The following is a 19653-nucleotide window of genomic DNA, read 5'->3' on the forward strand; positions in this document are numbered from 1 at the left end:
AGATGACAATTATAAAATTCTCTTTGGCAGGCTGGGGAAGGAAAAATGCATTTTCTTGCCCTGTCCCTGGTATTTTGAAAAACTTTCCAAATGATTCTGATATCTGGCTCCCTTTGTGTTTTAACCCAGACAGAAAGCTTTTTTATTTCTTGAAAAGTCCTATTTATTGGCAAATTTCTCTCTGCAAATCACATTCTTCTTTCTGCACTGGACCCAGAAAGAAGTGTCACCGTGTAGAAGTGGACATCTGTCATCTCCCTACAAAGATCACAAAGTGCCACCGGCAGGTAACTCCGAATATCTACCTGGATCCTACAGTCAAGATTACTGGCTAGCCCTGGCCGGTTTGGCTCAGCGGTTAGAGCATCAGCCCGCAGCCCACTAAGGGCATGTACCCCAGTTGCAGTTTGTCCCCGGCCCCGGATGGTGTTGTGTGGGTGGCAACCACTCGATGTGTCTCTCTCACGTCAATGTTTCTCTCTGTCTCTTCCTCCCTCTCTCCCTCCCACTCTGTCTGAGGATAAATAGAAAAAAAAATTCCTGGCTAGACTCCTCTAACTTCAACAAGATCTTGCTAAAACAACCATAATAACAACAAAACAGAAAAAAACAAACAACAAAAAAACAAGGCTGACCTTAGGAGGTCCAGTCACCTTCCCAGCTGGAATCATACTGAGGATGAAGCTCCCCTGTATTATCAAAGCTGCCTTGGTGGTGGTGACTATGGCAGCTGCTAGGCCGATGCAGGAGCGCAGGCTGGGCAGCCAGCCCAGCAGGATATCTGTAGTGTGGGATGTGATCTTAGCCTTCCCGCTGGCCTGTGAATCCCCAAGGGTCAGAGTCCCACTCTGCTGGTCCGACTCAAAGTTCCTTAGGACTCCAGGTGTTCTGAAAAGATCTTCTGACCTCTCCCTTCCCACTTCACCCTCTAACCGCTCTCTGTGGCAAAGGACTTACGTGAACAACCTCAAGTCTGATGATGAGCAAGGCCTCCAAGTACCAACACCTATTCTATGCCTAAAAAAAAAATTCAGGCCCTGGCCGGTTTGGCTCAGCAGTTAGAGCGTCGGTCCACAGATCAGAGTCCCGGGTTTGATTCCAGTCAAGGGCACATACCTCAGTAGTGGTTCATCCCCGGCCTTGGTTGGGTTATGCGGGAGGCAGCCAATGTGGCTCTATCACATTGAAGTGTGTGTGTTTCTCTCTCTCCCTCCCTCCCCCACCCCCATTCTATCTGATGATAAATAGAAAAGTATCCTCAGGTGAGGAGTAAAAATAAAAAATCAAAATTAAAAAAGTTCAGACTTGAGGGAGACTATGCTCAGTTGTTTCAAACCTATTTTCAAAACTCAGGGTAATGAAGGCTTTATAGACAAACTCCAGTAACAGCTCCATTTACCCCTAACATGTGGCTGCCAATGATCAATTGACCCCTGTTCCTGAAGGGAGGAGAGAAAATTACTAAAGAGGACCCCATTCCCAGAGGAAATTGCCTTTAAAAAGTCTGGGGCCTTGTTTGCCGGCTTAGGATTCTTTTTTTATTTTGTCCTCACTCAAGGACATTTTTCCATATTTTGTTCAGATAGAGTGGGAGGGAGAGAGAGAGAGAGAGAGAGAGAGAAACATCGACGTGAAAGGGACACATCGAGTGGTTGCCACCCACACGACCCAACCAGGGCCGGGGACAAACTGCAACCGAGGTACGTGCTCTTAGCAGGAACCGAACTCGGGTCTCTCTGGACCGCAGGCCGACGCTCTAACAGCTGAGCCAAACTGGCCAGTGTTGGCTTAGGATTCTTAAAGGGATTGTCTTAGCCTCTAACCCCCAAAGTTAATAAAGCAAACAAAAACAATAAAACTACCTGTGAAATCCAAATTCAAACTTTCTGGTGACTGGTGAGTCCATTTTTGCATCCATGACCTCAGTCAAGGCAACACGCATACATACACACACACACACAGAGCACACATACATATACCAATGTCCTTACAAGAATATAAATGTTGCCCGGCCGGTGTGACTCAGTGGTTGAGCATCGATTCATGCACCAAGGGGTCGCTAGTTCCATTCCCAGGTTGTGGGCCAAATCCCCAGTGGGGGCTTGCAGGAGGCAGCCATCAGTGTTCTGTCTCATCGGTGTTTCTATCTCTCTCTCCCTCTCCCTCCCTCTCTCTCTAAAAATCAATAAAGAAAAAAAATAATAATATAAATGTTAACACCTATAGCAATGTGAATTCCATCATCCCACCTGTAGGCATTGGGTCACATTAGGCTTCCCATTAAGACAAATGACTGTCGTCTTATGGGTTCTACTCAGCACAGGTCTGGAGTTGTGGATGTTTGTGAACCCACCTCTCTGCCTCTGTGGCTTTTTCTCTGCCTTTGGCCACCAGATGGCATTCTGGAAACATTCTCATTACCAGAGTTTTTTGTACCAAGGTTTCCTGCTTTACTCCTAACTGGCCTTCCTCCTTCTCTCTTCTCTACTCCCTCCCAATCCATTTTCCAGAGGGGCTTCTGGAGGGCAAATTTGTGTCATCTTTGGGCAACTCACCTAACTCTCTATAGTTAGGTTCTTCATTCTAATGGCACAGTTGTGAGGCTGGCATGAGACGATGTAGGTCATTGAAGCACAGGGAGCCCCGGGGAACGAGCTTTCCAAGTGAAGAGAGAAATGCAAGACCATCTTCACCATCTGCATATGAGGCATAAAACCTGGAAAATAATACAGGTGAAAACAAGTCTCCTGTGTTGAGAGCTTTCTCTGCACCAGGCACAGTGCCAAGCCCCACGCGCATCATCTCACTGAATCCTTACCACAGACTCATGAGGTGGGTCACAGCCACTCTACAGAGAAGGAAACTGAAGCCCAGAGAGGTTAAGTGACTTGTGCAATGTCCCCAAGCTAGGGAGTGTCCTGTATGTCTCCAGAGCCATGCCATAGGAACTGGCCCCTTGCTGTGGCTCATGGGCTTCAGTAAGATGGTTGGGAAACCTCCAGAGGTGGATCTGGGGTGAAAGGAGAGGGTGTGGGAAAGAAACAGCAGAAGGGAAGGAAGATTGTAGATGTGGGGTTTAGCCTAGGGAGGTCCCTTAGCCACCCTTGTCCTAATGACCGCAGGCCTCCAGGCCCGGAGTCACATGTGTCCCAACGGGGCACCTCTGGTCTCAAGGACTCAGCTGTAAACATTCATCTAGGGGAAGCTGGCCCTTAATGCCCCCTACTGCAAATGCTTTATAAAACTCTGGACTCAGCTTCAAGGTAGGGTGTAAGCCTGGGGGAAGGCTGGGGACAGCAGACTGAGAAGCAGTAAGCCACCTCAAAGGCCACCCAAGCTAACTGCCACTCACCTCCTTCTGGGCCTCACCTCTGCAAGGAAGGAAAAGGGGTGGGGGGGCATGCCTTAAAATGTCCAGGAGTATTGCGGGGGCAGCGGGGGATTCTCATTCGGGGGACTCTGCCATAAACAGCAGTGGGGAGAGAATTGGAGGAAGGGAGGAAAAGGGAGAGGAAGGTGTGGGAGAGGGAAAAGTCTAAAACCTCCAAGACACAGGAGGAGGAGGCTGGGGGATCCCCCAGACGGGCTCAGACTGGACCAGATGCAGAGAACAATGGGCCTCCAGGCTGGGAAGCAGGAAGGAAAGTGGGTAGGCGGCTACATGGCCGGGCCAGGGAGACACTTGTGCTTCAGGAGCCAAGGCCACGGGCACTCTCCTGGGTCCCTGTGGGCAGGGACTGCCCCAGGGCCAGTGTGGGAGCCAGGGACAGCCACAGGTGGGAGGAGCTGTGTGGATCATGACACCCACGGCTGATAACGTCATTGCCTGTGACTCGGGCCAAGCCCAGGCCCTTCATTCATCATTTCATCCTCGCAATTTCCTGCTGGAGGGCTACTATTCTTATTCCCATTCACACTCTAAAAAGGAGGTGGTGGAAACCCAGAGAGGCTCAGCAACTCACCCCAAATGACGCAGCTGGTAAACTGCCGAGTCAGGATTTGAGCGCAGGCAGTTTGGCTCTGATGGCCTTTCTTTTCATCACAGCTGCTTCCCATGCGGCAGAAATGGGTGATCAGGACAGAGTGAAGATTAAAGGTAGATGAGCGTAGGGAAAAGACCAGAATGAGAGAGGAATAATGGGGAAAAGCCAGATACAAAGAGAGCCAAGGAAAGGAGGAGACAGGGAGCATAGCTTTGCCCAGGAGGGGCCTCAGGCCCTGGGTGACAGGCAGGGGCTCAGGCTCTGCTCACTTGGCCACACAGGGACTCGGCTCCCCTCAGTGGCCACCTTGTTGCATGGACAGCACCTGCCCACCCAGCCTGCCTCCAGAGCCCCGCCGCATCCTCCTCGGCAGCAAGCGGCGGGCCACCGGGCTTCACGGGAAGCGTGCTCTCTTTCTCTATTTGGCACTGAAACTCACAGCCCTCCCTTTTCCTGTAGGTGGGGTTTCCATAGGAAAAAGCTGCTTCTCTGTTTCCCCAGCCTAGCAACTGTTTGGAAGTCAGATCCCCACATCCTGCTCTACTGGGTCAAGTCCCTCTTGGACCGGCTCTTGCCCATCATTGGTTGAAGTGAACCAACGGGTGCTCCTGTGCGGGGTCTGCCCTGGCAATCTTACTTCGTCAGTGCTGGGACCTCTTGGATCTCTTCGGATGAAGATGGCCTTGCCTGGGAATCCTGCTAGTTTCACCATCATCTAATTATGGGACGAGACTGTGCCAGCAGGTCTGGGGGCAGGAGAACGAGGCTAATCAAGCCCCCCCAGAAACACTGGAGGACTTCTCAGCTTTTGAAGAACTCCAGCGGTTTCTCAGTCTAGCCGATTCTGGCGGTAAGCATGATGCAACTTCTGCGACTTTTGCTGGGGCTTTTGGGGCCAGGTGGCTACTTGTTCCTTTCCGGGGATTGTCAGGAGGTGGCCACTTTTACTGTGAAATACCAAGTGTCAGAGGAAGTGCCGCCTGGCACGGTGATAGGGAAGCTGTCCCAGGAACTGGGCTGGGAGAAGGGGCATGGGCAAGCAGGCACAGCCTTCCAGGTCTTGCAGCTGCCTCAGGTGGTCCCCATCCAGGTGGACTCTGGGGACGGCTTGCTCAGCACAGGAAGTCGGCTGGACCGAGAGCAGCTTTGCCGGCAGCAGGATCCCTGCCTGGTTTCCTTTGATGTGCTTGCCACAGGGGACTCAGCTCTGATCCATGTGGAGATCCAGGTACTGGACATCAATGATCACCAGCCACAGTTTCCCAAAGGCGAGCAGGAGCTGGAAATCTCCGAGAGTGCCTCTCTGCGCACCCGGATCCCCCTGGACAGAGCTCTGGATCCAGACACTGGCCCCAACACCCTGCACTCCTACTCCCTGTCTCCTAGTGAGCACTTCGCCCTGGACGTCATCGTGGGGCCGGATGAGACCAAACATGCGGAACTCGTGGTGGTGAAGGAGCTGGATCGGGAAATCCACTCGTTTTTTGATCTGGTGTTAACTGCCTATGACAGTGGAAATCCCCCCAAGTCAGGCACCAGCTTGGTCAAAGTCAACGTCCTGGACTCCAATGACAACAGCCCTGTGTTTGCTGAGAGCTCACTGGCACTAGAAATCCAAGAAGATGCTGCCCCTGGTACTCTCCTCATAAACTTGACCGCCACAGACCCTGACCAAGGCCCCAACGGGGAGGTGGAGTTCTTCTTCAGTAAGCACGTGCCTCCAGAGGTGCTGGACACCTTCAACATTGATGCCAAAACAGGCCAGGTGATTCTGCGTCAACCCCTAGACTACGAGAAGAAGGCTGCCTATGAGGTGGATGTTCAGGCAAGGGACCGGGGTCCCAATCCCATCCCAGCCCATTGCAAAGTCCTCATCAAGGTTCTGGATGTCAACGACAATGCCCCAAGCATCCACATCACATGGGCCTCCCAGCCCTCGCTGGTGTCAGAAGCCCTTCCCAAGGAGAGTTTCATTGCTCTCATCATGGCGAATGACTTGGACTCAGGAAACAATGGTCTGGTCCACTGCTGGCTGAGCCAAGATCTGGGCCACTTCAAGCTGAAAAGGACCAATGGCAACACATATATGCTGCTAACCAATGCCACGCTGGACAGAGAGCAGTGGCCCAAATATACCCTCACTCTGTTGGCCCAAGACCAAGGACCCCAGCCCTTATCAGCTGAGAGACAGCTCAGCATTCAGATCAGTGATGTCAACGACAATGCACCTGTGTTTGAGAAGAGCCGGTATGAGGTCTCCACTAGGGAAAACAACCTACCCTCTCTTCACCTCATTACCATCAAAGCTCATGACGCAGACTTGGGCACTAATGGACAAATCTCATACCGCATCCAGGACTCCCCAGTTTCTCACTTGGTAGCCATTGATTCAGACACAGGAAAGGTCATCGCTCAGAGGTCACTGGACTATGAACAGATGGCCAGCTTTGAGTTCCATGTGATCGCGGAGGACAGGGGACAGCCCCAGCTCTCATCCAGCATCTCTGTGTGGGTCAGCCTCTTGGATGCCAATGATAACGCCCCAGAGGTGATTCATCCCCTACTCAGTGATGGAAAAGCCAGCCTCTCAGTGCTTGTAAATGCCTCCACAGGTCACCTTCTGGTGCCCATTGAGACTCCCAATAGCTTGAGTCCAGCGGGCACTGACATGGCACCACTGGCTACCCACAGCTCTCAGCCGTTCCTTCTGGTGAACATTGTAGCGAGAGATGCAGACTCAGGGGCAAATGGAGAGGTCCTCTACAGCATTCGAAGTGGGAATGAAGCCCGCCTCTTTGTCCTCAGCCCTCAGCTGGGGCAGCTGTTCATCAACATCACCAACGCCAGCAGCCTCATTGGGAGTGAGTGGGAGCTGGAGATAGTGGTAGAAGACCGTGGCAGCCCCTCCTTGCAGACCCAAGCCCTGCTGAGGGTCTTGTTCGTTACCAGTGTGGACCACTTGAGGGACTCAGCCCGTGCTCCTGGGGCCCTGAGCACATCGGTGCTGACAGTAATTTGCCTGGTTGTCCTGCTGGCCATCTTCGGGTTAATCTTGGCTCTGATCATGTCCATCTGCCGGACGGAGAAGAAAGACAACAGGGCCTATAACTGTCGGGAGGCTGAATCTACCTACCGCAACCAGCCCAAGAGACCCCAGAAACACATTCAGAAGGCAGATATCCACCTTGTGCCTGTGCTCAGGGGCCTGGTGGACGAGCCTGGTGAAGTGGGGCAGCCCCACAATGATGTGGGCAAAGAAGCAGCGATGGAAGCAGGCTGGGACCCCTGCCTGCAGGCCCCCTTTCACCTCACACCAACCCTGTACAGGACCCTGCGTAACCAAGGCAACCAGGGAGCACTGGCTGAGAGCAGAGAGGTGCTACAGGACACAGTCAACCTCCTTTTCAACCATCCCAGGCAGAGAAACGCTTCCCGGGAGAACCTGAACCTTCCCGAGCCCCAGCCTGCACTGGGCCAGCCCCGCTCAAGGCCCCTGAAGGTGGTAGGCAACCCCACAGGGAAGCTGCCCGGAGACCAGGGCAGCGAAGAGGCCCCATTGAGCTCACCAGCCTCCTCTGCAACCCTGAGGCGACAGCGAAATCTCAATGGCAAAGTGGCTCCCCAGAAAGAGTCAGGCCCCCGTCAGATCCTGCGAAGCCTGGTCCGGCTGTCAGTGGCTGCCTTCGCGGAGCGGAACCCTGTAGAGGAGCTCACTGTGGATTCGCCTCCTGTTCAGGTACCTCGGTGGGGGCAGCTCTCACTTTGGTCACCCCTGGACCACTACCAACAGCATCAGACCCCACCATTACCCTCTCAATCCTCATATTCATTCCTTATGCTCACTGAGCACTTTATGATGCATTGAGTGCAGTGGTTCAAGGCGTAGCTCTAGAGTCAGAATTTAGCTGTGTGATCCTGGGACAAATTATTCACTGTCTCCGAGCCTTAGTTTTCCTATCTGTAAAATAGGAATGACTGTAAGAACCTGCCTCGCAGAGTTGTCCTGAGAATTTAATCAGTTAATTCTCATACAGCACTGGCTCAGGGAGCCTGGCACAAGTAGACACACAGCAAAGGTAGGGATTAAGAATATAAGCTTTGTTGCAAGGCAACCTGGGTTCAAATCCTGACTCCACCTCTTTCTAGCTGTGAACCACAGGGAAGTTACTTAGCTTCTCTGTTGAAGATGTTCATGTTAATAACACCCATGTCTTAAGTTTGCTTGAAAATAAAATGAGGGCACTCTGGAATAGTGGCCAGCACGTAGACAGCGCTCAGCGCATGATTACGATGACTTCTGCAAAGCTCCTTCCGTCTCCACCCAGGCAATCACCCTGTGAAGCAGGCTGGCATGGGCATCATTGCCCCAGGCTCAGGGCTGCGTATCACTTGATTGAGACCCCAGAGCTTGCCGGCTGGGTTTGGGATGGCGCAGTGAAAGCAACCTCAGAATTTGGGAGTTGGGCAGATCTGGGCTTAAATTTCAGCATAACCCCTTAGGAGCCGGGCGACCCTGGGCAAGTCTTTTAATATCTGAGCCTCATTTTCCTCATCTATAAAGTGGGGATTTTTATGCCAAACTTACCCTGTGTCTACCTCCCAGGGGTTTGAGGATTAAATGGGATGATAAATGGCAAAGTGTCTAGAGACATAGGATTTATTAGACACAAATGGGAAATGTTTTCAGAGGTGGTGCCTGATACCACACTGATATCTGCTTCTCTGCACCCCAGATCATTTGCCCTGTGTCAGGCTGCTCATCCAAAGCACACTTCTGTTTGGCCAGGCCATCAGCTGAGGCTTCCTGTGGAGCAAGGACACAGCTTCCTTCCCCCACCCTCTTCCCAGGAAGCCACCTGGAGAAGGCCCAGTTGCTTTCTTAGGAGTCCTGCCCTAGGCTCTGTGTAGCCCCAAAGGTTGCCCAGGGCTATTCATTTGTTCGTCCATCCATCCATCCATCATCCATCCATCCATCCATCCATCCATCCATCCATCCATCCATCCATCATCCATCCATCCATCCAATGCTTACTGAATGAGCTCTTTGTGACAAAAACTGGTTAATAGTAAATAGAGACGGCAGAGAGTAGGCACTGTGGTTGGCCCCACTGAGGTGATGGAAAGAAGGGTGCCCATTTGGGATCAACTTGAGGGTAAGAGGCAGCTCACCTAATGCTGTCTTTCCAGTAGTACAGCACCACAATGGAGTCAGATCCAAGCTCAAATTCTAGCCCTACTACTGGTTGCTGTGCAGCCCCTGTGAGTCTCAGGTTTTACACCTGCAAAATGGGTATAATGGTATCTCTTCCCTTGGGTTATTGTAAGAATTAAATGAGATTATATGCAACTAGACAGTTAATAAGTGCTTATCGTAAGATCTATTAGTAAGTGATTTATATCCTTTTACTCATATAATCCTATAAACACAACCACTAAATGACCTGGATCTCATTATTATTCCCCTTTTTTTTTTCTGCTGAGGAAACTGAGGATCAGAATGCTTAAGTAATTCCTCAAGGCCTCATAGGTGGGAACTGGGGCAGGGTCAGGTTTAGGATTGGAACCCGAGTCCAGCTGACGCCAGAGTCTGGGCTCTAACTGTGAAGTGACTTTGAACAACAGTGTTCAACTCAGGGGATGGTGCCCAGGGAGTGTCCCTGAAACATAGGCTGTCACTCAGGGAAATGGTGGCATGTATCTTAGGAGGTGGGATCTGCAGGTAGGCAATGGGACCCTGCCCCTCTCAAGTCACATTGAAACCCCAGTCCTGGCCACCTTCCCTTCCAACTCTCCTCTGGGATCGGCACTTTCTATCTTGAACTGCCCAGAGAGATGAAGTGGGCCTTCTCAAGGAAGAGGGGAGGGCTCAGGAGGGAGAAGCAGTGTTTCTAGGAGGAATAACCCAAACTCCTTGCATTCGTGGAGCATTTTAACTTTCAAGCCATCTAATTAATCCTGACAACCCATGAAAAGTCTGGGTGGGTATTTCTAGCTGCACTGGAGAGATGAGGAAAGGCCTGAGTAGGTCTAAAAGCCCGCTGACAGTATACACACTAGAAATGACCTTGAACTAGAACTCAGCCTCCCAAGACTTGGTCTGTTGCCTTCTCCCTCGCAAGGCCCTGCAGGGTCTGGCCCGGACATCCTGACCAACTTCTGCCCCATTCTCCAGCGACTCTTCCGACCTTTCGGTGGTTAGTGCCTTCTGTCTGGCACGCCCTTCACCCTTGGCCCAGACCCTTACCCTCTCTCCACTTGCCAAAATCCAATGGAGCCTTGGGGTCTCAGCAGGCGTGCCTAGCATGTAGTATGAATTCAATAAACATTTGTAGAAATAAGTGAATAAACTTGCCCTGTTTTACCCCACAACTTCCTCTTTGCTCCAAGTTGAGTGAGGGGCTGTCCTCTGCTCCCACAGACCTCCATCCTTTCTCAACCCAATGCAACTTCCTATAGTAACCGCTGTGCCCTGTCTTCCCTGACAGACTGTGAGTTCCCTCATAGCAGATAGTGGGCCTTGTTCTCATTCATATTCCCATAGTGAGCACAGGGCCTAGCACAAGCAGAAATACCTATTGAATGAATAAATGAAAGCATGAATCAATGAATGATTAAATTACACCATTTTTTGCCCAGCCGGTGTGGCTCACTGGTTGAGCGTCGACCCGTGCACCAAGAGGTTGCTGGTTCGATTCCTGGTCAGAGCATCTGCCCAGGTTTTGGGCCAAATCCCCAGTGGGGGGCATGCAGCCAACTAATATTCTCTCTCATTGATGTTTCTATCTCTCTCCCTCCCCCTAAAATCAATAAAGAAAAAAGTATATAAATAAATAAATAAAATAAATGACACCATTTTTGCATCCTCTACAACATGCTCTTACATCTGGCCCACAAAAATCTTATTGGCTGAGTACTTGAATACTGATGAAGGGGGGAAATAACTGTTTAAGATCATCCTGATCAAAGTTATAATGAATTTATGGTCAGGAAATGCCTTTTTCACCTCCCTCCCCACAGATTCCAATGGGAGCAGGTCACTTGGGGGAGGAGAGGGGATGAGCCCAGAGGGTGCCCATTCTCTCCCGCAGACACTCCGGTCCTGAGGTGACAAAGGCAAAGCAGGGAGCCTGCCTGCACAGGTCCCTGCCTCTCCCACTGCTCACCACTCATCATCCCCCATCTGATCACACAATCATCTGAAACTGGAGGAAAGACTATAAAAAGAAAGCGCCGGCATTGAGGGAAACATCCGGCGAGGAAGTGTGCTGGGTCAGAATTGTGTGGAGTCAACAGATTTTTCCTGTCTTGTAGCAAATCTCCCAGCTGCTGTCCTTGCTGCATCAGGGCCAATTCCAGCCCAAACCAAACCACCGGGGAAATAAGTACTCGGCCAAGCCCTGCAGCGGCAGGTAAGCACACGTAGCCCCACAGGATTCTCCAGCCCCTCTCTGGCCTCCCCGCACCCCTGCGGTCTCTGTGACAGTAAGGAAGGGTGAGCACATCCCAGATGCTGCTCCCCTGGGAGAGTGCAACGGACAGCATCCATCCCCCTATCCCAGGCCACTTGAAACTGGAGCTACTGTATTTATAGTATTTACAGGACAGAGTCACTAAGGAAATGACTTCATCCCGAGGCTCTGATTTTCTGTCCCCTGGTTGCAGAGGTGCTGGGCTTTGAATTTTCAATCCGTAACTTTCAGCTTTCTTTCCCTTGACCCTTAAACATAATATGAAGGCCCCTGGCTAAGGACATGGATGTTTGAGTGTGTTCCTTTGGGCTGTCCTAGAATTAAAGAGACCTCAAGGCCATCTAATCTAACTCCTTGTTACAGATGGAGAAACTGAGGCTCTAACTAGTTTGATCCAACCCAGTCATGTAAACTTAAGCAAGTCAGATAAATCCCCAAGGCCTTGGTTTCTCATCTTTAAAATGAAGGTCATCGCACTTTCTTGTAGTGATGGGGTAAGGATTTAATGATCAAATGTATTCTAAGCCCATAGCCCAGTGCAGGGCACATAGTAGGTGCACAAGCAATGCTCAGTCCTTTCCTCTTAAAGTGACTTTGTTCAAAGTCATATAGCCAGTGAGTGGCAAGGCTGGGACCAACTCTCAGGACATCTGACTCCTGGTTCAGTGCCCTAGCCATGACCACTTGTAGCTGCCTTTTTTTTTTTTTAATCCTTACCTGAGGACATTTTTCCATTTTTTATCCAGATAGAGTGGGAGGGAGAGAGAGAGAGAGAGAAACATCGACATGAAAGGGACACATCGAGTGGCTGCCACCCACATGACCAACCAGGGCCGGGGACGAACTGCAATCGAGGTACGTGCCCTTAGCGGGAACCAAACCCGGGTCTCTCTGGACCACAGGCCGACGCTCTAACCACTGAGCAAAACTGGCCAGGGCAAGCTGCCTTTTTTTTTCAAAGATAGTGAGAGGTAGTGTAGAGCAGGGGTGAATACGCCAGAGTCATAGCAGTCTAAATTTGAATTCTCACTTTATCACTTAATCCATGGGGACCTTGAGCAAGCTGCATAATCTTTGCAAGTCTTGGTTTTCTCATTTGTAAACAGAATGGTAACAAGAGAACCCCTTTCAGATGTGAAAGGTTTAATGAAAAGGTGCATATACCTTGCAAAGCGTAAGGCCTGACTCAGAGTAATTGCTCAGCAACCTGAGTTGTCATTATTTGCACACTTGCCACCTCCCTGCTGATCCCTTCACAGCAGCAGAAATGGGCACAGAAAAAAGGCAGAAAACACCTTCAGCCCTTAAAGCCCTCAGGGAGCCTTTCCACCTGCTGGGATGATGAGGGGCCAGGCCTATCCCCCCATGCCAGGAAGTCCCAGGAACTGTCCCCCCTCCCCGGTGATAAGAAGGGTCTATGGGAGGGAGGAGACAGTAGGAGGGGGAAGAAGGAGGTAACAGATTCTGAATAACTTTTAGAGGCCCCACTTCAGCTGTATTCTCTATCAACCTGGTCTTCCGGTCTAGGATTTGGCCTCAAACAGGGAGGAAGAAACATTCAATCACTCAGTATACAAAGTATCAAATATCTACTATGCACAGGGCCCTGTTCTGAGCACTGGTGAGAGCAGGGAATGAGACCAACAAAAATCCCCGCCTTCTCTGGAGCTCATACTTTGATGGAGGGATGAATGGGTGGATGGATGGCTGGATGGCTGGATGGCTGGATGGACGGACAGACGGACAGATGGACGGACAGACGGATGGATGGATAGATGGTGGATGACTACATTGGCTCAACTTAAGTTACAAGCTCCTACTCTGTGCCAGGCAATGTGAAGAAATGGGAGGGATAATAGTGAGTAATCACATCAGTGCATTCATAGGCACTTCTGTTTGCTGAGTGCTTACAATGTGCTAGGCACTGTGGTAAGCTCTTTCCATACAACGTCTCATTTTACCCTCACCATGCTCCATGAGGTGGGTGTTACAGACAGAGTAGGCAGGAAGGAGGGCTAGGATCAAGTAACTCAGGTCGGTCTAACTCAGAAGGCTGAACTATGTGTATCCAGGTCCCTATGTGAAATGAATGAATGCTGGCATAATAGAAGGATGTTCATGAGCTAGAATGAATGAACCTATGTTTGAACGTTCTCACTTGTGGGCTGGGTTGGTTTCCTTTGCAGGAGTGCAATCCCAGACACAGATGGCCTAGGTGCCAGGGCTGGTGGCCAGGTAGAACCTGACCAGGAAGAAGGACCCTTGGACCTTGAAGAGGATCTCTCTGTGAAGCAGCTGCTAGAAGAAGAACTGTCAAGCCTGCTGGACCCCCACAAAGGTAGTGACTCCCCAGGGTCACCCCAACCCTCCTGACCCCACACACAGTCTGCTCACATGCCCAGTTTTCAGAGTTCTGCTCTAATCCACTACAGGGAAACAAAGTCATTCTGTTTCTGGGGAGGAACATCAGCAACATTTTACTTCTCCTGGAGCTTCAAAAGGTCTTTGTTTAAAGACCAGATTCTACTTTGACTATTCATTTTACAAATCATCATAAGAATAGTGAATGATTACTGAGTTCTTGGTGTGTGCTAGGTACAGGAAACATTGTATACACATTATCTCATTCAAACTTCCAAACAGTCCTTAGAGGTAGAGAGTATGAGGTCCAATTTAGAGATAAGCAAACTGAGGCTCAGAGAGGTAACAGCCTGCCCAGAGTAAACTAGCTCATTAGTAACTGAAGGAGAGTCAACCTGGGCCTGCCTGTCATCAAGAGACTTCCCCTTACCTCTTTGACCACTCCTTTGATTTCTTTGGCATGTTTAAATACCCTTTTACCCTGAGAACCGAATCAATTCTTTAAATGCTAACATTTTTAACCGAAACAAAAATAATTTTTTCTAGAGAAACAATTAGTTGTTTTTTATTTTATTTTTTTATCCTCACCAGAGGACATTTTTTCCATTTTTTATTCAGATAGGGTGGGAGGGAGAGAGAGGAAGAGAGAGAGAGAGAAATATCGATGTGAAAGGGACACATCGATTGGCTGCCTCCTGCATGACCCAACCAGGGCCAGGGACAAACTGCAACCTTAGCAGGAACCAAACCTGGGTCTCTCTAGTCCACAGGCTGACGCTCTAACCGCTGAGCCAAACTGGCCAGGGCTAGTTGGTTTTTTTTAATCCTCACCTGAGGATATGTTTTTATTGATTTTGAGAGAGAGAGAAACATCGATGTGAGAGAGAAACATCCACCAAACTTGCAACCTAGGTATATGCCCTGACCTGGAATCAAACGCACAATCTATTGGCGTAAGGGATGATGCTCCAACCAACTCAACTGAGCCACCCAGCCAGGGCGAGAGACAATTAGTTTTGAAAAGAGGTACAAAACGTAAACTATAATCAAAGAATCTGCTAGCTGCCCCCTCTGCTGTGGACACTGCTCAGCCTCCTTTAGAAACATCCATAGGTCCAACCATCCCTAAGCTGTGGTTTTGTTTCTGTAGTTAATCTGTTTCTCATCTGGACATACCCTGTGTGCTCCATCTGGCTGCAAACACGCTGAAGGCATAGCAGGCACTTCCTTTTCCTTGGTTAAAAAAAAAATAAGGCTAATGTTGACTAAGTGCTTTCTACGTGCTAGTCCCTGTTCTAAGTCCCTCATGAGAAACTCTTATGAGATAGGGACTATTCATTATCCTCATTTCACACAGGAAAAATGTGAGGGGTAGGGGTGTTGAATAAATTTCCCAAAGTTGTGCAGCCAATGGTTATTAACACCGGCGGTGTGGCTCAAAATTAAAATGAAACCTAATTAAAATTAAGTACATGTAAAATGAAAAATTCAGTTCCTTCATCATGCCAGCTACATTTCAAGTGCTCAGTAGCCACATGTGGTTAATGGATATCGCTTTGTACAGCATATATATAGAAAGTGTTATAAGACTGTATTGTCATGTAGAACTGTGAGGTCCAATATATTAGCCACTAACCACAGGTGAAAATGGCTAGTCTGAACTGAGTTGTGATGAGAATATAAAATACACTCCAGATTTTGAGCATTTAGTCTAAAAATAATTTATATCTCAATAATTTTTAAAACATTGATTATGTGATAAAAATGATAAGTATAAAAATAGTTTACAAATTAATTTCACTTTTTTTTTTTACTTTTTGTTTTGTTATGTTTTTTGTTTTTAAATCCTCACCCAAGGATATGTTTCTAACTATTTTCAGACAGAGCGGGAGGGAGGGAGGGGAAGGGAAAAGGAAAGGGAGAGAGAGACAGCGAGAAGGAAAGATACATTGATGTGAGGTTGGTTGTCTCCCACATGACCCCAACCAGAGCTGGGGACAAACTGCAACCGAGGTACGTGCCCTTGACCGGACGTGCCCTTGACCGGAATCGAACCCACAACTCTTTGGTCCTCAGGTCAATGCTCTAACCACTGAACCAAACTGACTAGGGTTCTTTTGACTTGTTTAAGTGTGGCAATTAGAAAATTTAAAATGACCCGTGTAGCTCCTATCTCTGTTGGGCAGCTCTGGGCTAGAACCTGTGGGCTCAGTTCCCACATGGTCCTGCTTCCCCACAGCACAGAGGACAAGAAGCACAGAGGGGATAAAGAGGGCAGCAGGGATGAAAAAGCCTGAGCTGCTCACAGGGCTGGACTTTGATGAGGCTACTGGTGAGTGTGCCTGACATTGGGGTCTTGGCTGCATCAGATAAAAGCTCCACCTGAGGATGTAATGATGGCAATATTTTATTGGTCGCATGAGTTCACTGAATGCTCACAGCAACCCAACAAGATGAGTACTGCTATTTCACTACTTTATGAGAGAGAAAGGCTCAGAGAGGTTAAGCAATTTTCCCAAGGTCACATTGCTCAAAAGCAGCAAAGCAAGAAAATCAAACTCAGGTCAGCCCAGCACCCACCTGCCTCAGAGTGAATTCACCATCACTTTCCAGCCATTCTCATCCACCCCAGTGATTTTCTCATTCCAAGCTTCATTCCTTCGGAAGCTCTCTGACCCTTGTACAAGGAAAGGCCTAATTCTGTAACGCCGAAGGAGTTCCAACCTTATTACCCCAGAGTCTCAAGGAAGTGAGGTTTACATTTCCCAAATGTCCAGGGTTAATATTTATGTTCATTCAATCGTTCAGTGAATGTTCACTAAGACCCAGGCGTGGGCTGGGCCACCTGGGAAGTGGCCTGACCCTGCCTCACAGGCTGCACAGTCCCTCGCTCACAAGGCAAGACTGAGACTCATTTATATCACTATAAACAGCAATTAGCTGTATTTTGAAATAGCTTTTCCAAATTATACAAGCAATATTTAGTTAATGTAGAAAAATGTAGATAAAAAGAAGATAAATCACTTCTGCCCAGGATAATTTCAGTTAACACTTTGATGTACCTCCTTCCAGGTTTTTATTCTATGTACAGACTTTCTCTTTTTTATTTTTATTGATTTATTGGGGTAACATTGGTTAATGAAAGTATATAGGTTTTTCTCTGGCTGGTTTGGCTCAGCAGTTAGAGCGTTGGCCCACAGACCAGAGTCCTGGGTTGGATTCCGGTCAAGGGCACATACCTGGGTTTTGGTTCGGTCCCTGGCCCTGGTCAGGGTCATCTGGGAGGCAACCAATTGATGTGTCTCTCTCACATCGATGTTTCTTTTTCTCTCTATCCTCGCCCCGACACTATCTGAAGATAAATGGAAAAATATCCTTGGGGGAGGATTAAAAAAAAATTATATAGATTTTAGGTGTACAATTCTATAATACATCATCTGTATAGTGTATTGTGTGTTTACCACCCGAAGTCAAGACTCCTTCCATCACCATTTATTCCTCCCTTTACCTTATTCTACTCCCTCCACCCCCTTTTCCCTCTGGTTATCATCATATTGTTATCTGTTTCTACAAGTTTTTTTTCCTTAATCTCTTCACCTTTTTCCCCCTCCTCTCTGACAGCTGTCAGTCTGTTCTCTGTCTCTATGAGTCTATTTCTATTTTGTTTATTAGTTTATTTTGTTCATTAGATTCCACATATAAATGAGAGCATATGGTACTTATCTTTCTCCGAATGGCTTATTTCACTTAGCATAATGCTCTCCAGGTCCACCCATGCTGTAGCAAAGGGTAAGATTTCCTTATTTTTTACGGCCTAGTAGTATTCATTTGTGTAACTATACCACAGCTTTTTTATCCACTTATCTACTGCTAGACACCTGGGTTGATTCCAAATCTTGGCTATTGTAAATAGTGCCACAATGAACATAGGGGTGCATATCGAATTAGTATTTCAGGTTTCTTCGGATATATTCCCAGAAGAGTATTGCTGGGTCATAAGGCAGTTCCATGTTCAATTTTTTGAGGTACCTCCATACTGCTTTCCACAGTGGCTGCATCCATCTGCATTCCCACCAACAGTGTGCACAGACTCTAAAGCAGCTCACGTTAAGCAAACATTAAATACATGTTAAAGTAGATGTGCTTTTTTTTTTTTTAAGACAGTTTCTTAGCCACAGGACATTTCTTTCCTCTGCTTGACCTCTACCATCAGGCCTGGGACTAGGTTTTGAGATGGGAAAGGTGGAGCGTGATGGTGGCGTTGCTGATCCAGGACACAGTTTTTTACTGCCCCTGTCCCTTTTCTGGGACAGCCCCTAGAGAGCCAGCCCCTTCCAGCCTGCCTCTAGGACAGGGTTTCCTGTAGCTGGAGAGCATGGGGCCCAGTGGTGACAGAGTCCACCTTAGCAGGCCTGGGAATGGCAGAGGCCACAGGTAGGCACCTGGAGCATCCAGGCAGAGGGGCCAGATCTTCAGAGTGGACGCGGTGGTGCAGTCACAGGGGGCTTCAAGGTCATCAGACCTGGGGTCAAATCTGGATTTGATTGCCCAGTATATATGTGACTTAAGTTCTTAGAACTTTATAGTTTTCTCATCCATAAAATGGGGTAATACTCTTGACTTCAAAGGTTGTGTGGAGGTCCGATGAGGTAATTATGTACACCGCTTGGCACAGCAACACTTAACAAGTAGTCACTCTTGTGCATACGAAGAGAAGGTAGCACTAAGCCAGAAACTCTGGCCTTCGCTAAGAAAAGGGACTTTGCCCCCGTTCAGTGGTGGGCCTGGCTGTAAGAAATGGATGAAAGACACCTAGACCTGAAACACTCCACCGACCCAGACATTCTTTAGAAACAGGCCTATTTCTAGTTCTAGGCCTTCCTCCTGCCTCCTCCCCTCAGCTCGTAGGCAACTTCAGTCAGCCACCTTCCTGCCCTGTGAGCTTCCCTGTCAGGGCCTCTTCCTTCCTGGCCCCCTCTGGCTACCCCATCTGTCCCCTGCCATTTCCCTTCCCTTCTTTGTTCAGTGCCCTTTCCCTGCCCATGTCCCACCCTCGTCCATCCTGCCCTTCTGTGGGCCCTGCCCTCACTATGTCCTCTCCTCCCCCCGCAGGCCTGGCCCTGGACCGGCTAAGTGCCCCAGACCCAGCCTGGATGGCCAGGCTCTCTTTGCCCCTTGCCACCAACTACCGTGACAATGTGTTCTCCCCGGACACTGCGGCCTTGGAGGAGCCGAGGACCTTCCAGACATTTGGCAAGGGGTCGGGGCCGGAGCTGAGCCCCACGGGCACGCGGCTGGCCAGCACCTTCCTGTCGGAGATGAGCTCACTGCTGGAGATGCTGCTGGAGCAGCGGGCCAGTGTGCCCATGGAGGCCGCCTCCGAGGTGCTGCGGCGGCTCTCCGTCTGCGGGAGGACCCTCAGTCTAGACCTGGCCACCAGTGGGGCCTCAGGCACGGACGTCCAGGGGGGCCCAGGAGGAAAGAAAGGGGCCGAGAGCAGGACCAGCAGCAGCAGAGGCAGCAACAGCAGCAGCAGGGGCCTGTGGATCCAGGAACCAGGGGCCCTGGGAGATGTTAAAGAGCCCAAGCCCTGAGGATCCTCGGACATTTTCTGGTTTCCAGAACTCAGTGTTGAACTTACTGAGCAGAGGCAGCTTGAGAACTTTAAGGTGACTGATACTGCCCCACAGAGGGAGCGGGGGCCCAAGGTCTAACGGCTGGCTCACCAAAGCAGCCCTTGTTAGAAGCTAGCTCTGCCTCCGAATGTTTTGGAGGATGGGGATAGTTTATGGCTAAGATAAGTGTTTGCTGGCAAAACACATGTAGAGCACAGAGGGCTG

General features: G+C 49.4%; 1 protein-coding gene across 1 annotated transcript; it reads left to right on the forward strand.

Annotated features, from left to right (window-relative positions):
• The first annotated feature begins 3640 nt into the window (after positions 1–3640).
• On the forward strand, positions 3641–19462 carry PCDH12 (protocadherin 12). The gene is made up of 4 exons (XM_036240682.1): positions 3641–7719; positions 11295–11392; positions 13639–13790; positions 18926–19462. The coding sequence occupies exons 1-4, from the start codon at positions 4840–4842 to the stop codon at positions 19405–19407; spliced, it is 3612 nt and encodes a 1203-aa protein (XP_036096575.1). The 5' UTR covers positions 3641–4839; the 3' UTR covers positions 19408–19462.
• Positions 19463–19653: the final 191 nt, after the last annotated feature.

Source organism: Molossus molossus, unplaced genomic scaffold, assembly GCF_014108415.1.
Source record: "Molossus molossus isolate mMolMol1 unplaced genomic scaffold, mMolMol1.p scaffold_m16_p_4, whole genome shotgun sequence".
NCBI lineage: Eukaryota > Metazoa > Chordata > Mammalia > Chiroptera > Molossidae > Molossus > Molossus molossus.

Coding starts and splice junctions, on each gene's coding strand:
- PCDH12 (XM_036240682.1), top strand. CDS start 4,840: ATGATGCAACTTCTGCGACTTTTGCTGGGGCTTTTGGGGCCAGGTGGC. Junction 11,393..13,638: donor GCCAAGCCCTGCAGCGGCAG/GTAAGCACACGT, acceptor TTTCCTTTGCAG/GAGTGCAATCCCAGACACAG. Junction 13,791..18,925: donor CCTGCTGGACCCCCACAAAG/GTAGTGACTCCC, acceptor CTCCCCCCGCAG/GCCTGGCCCTGGACCGGCTA.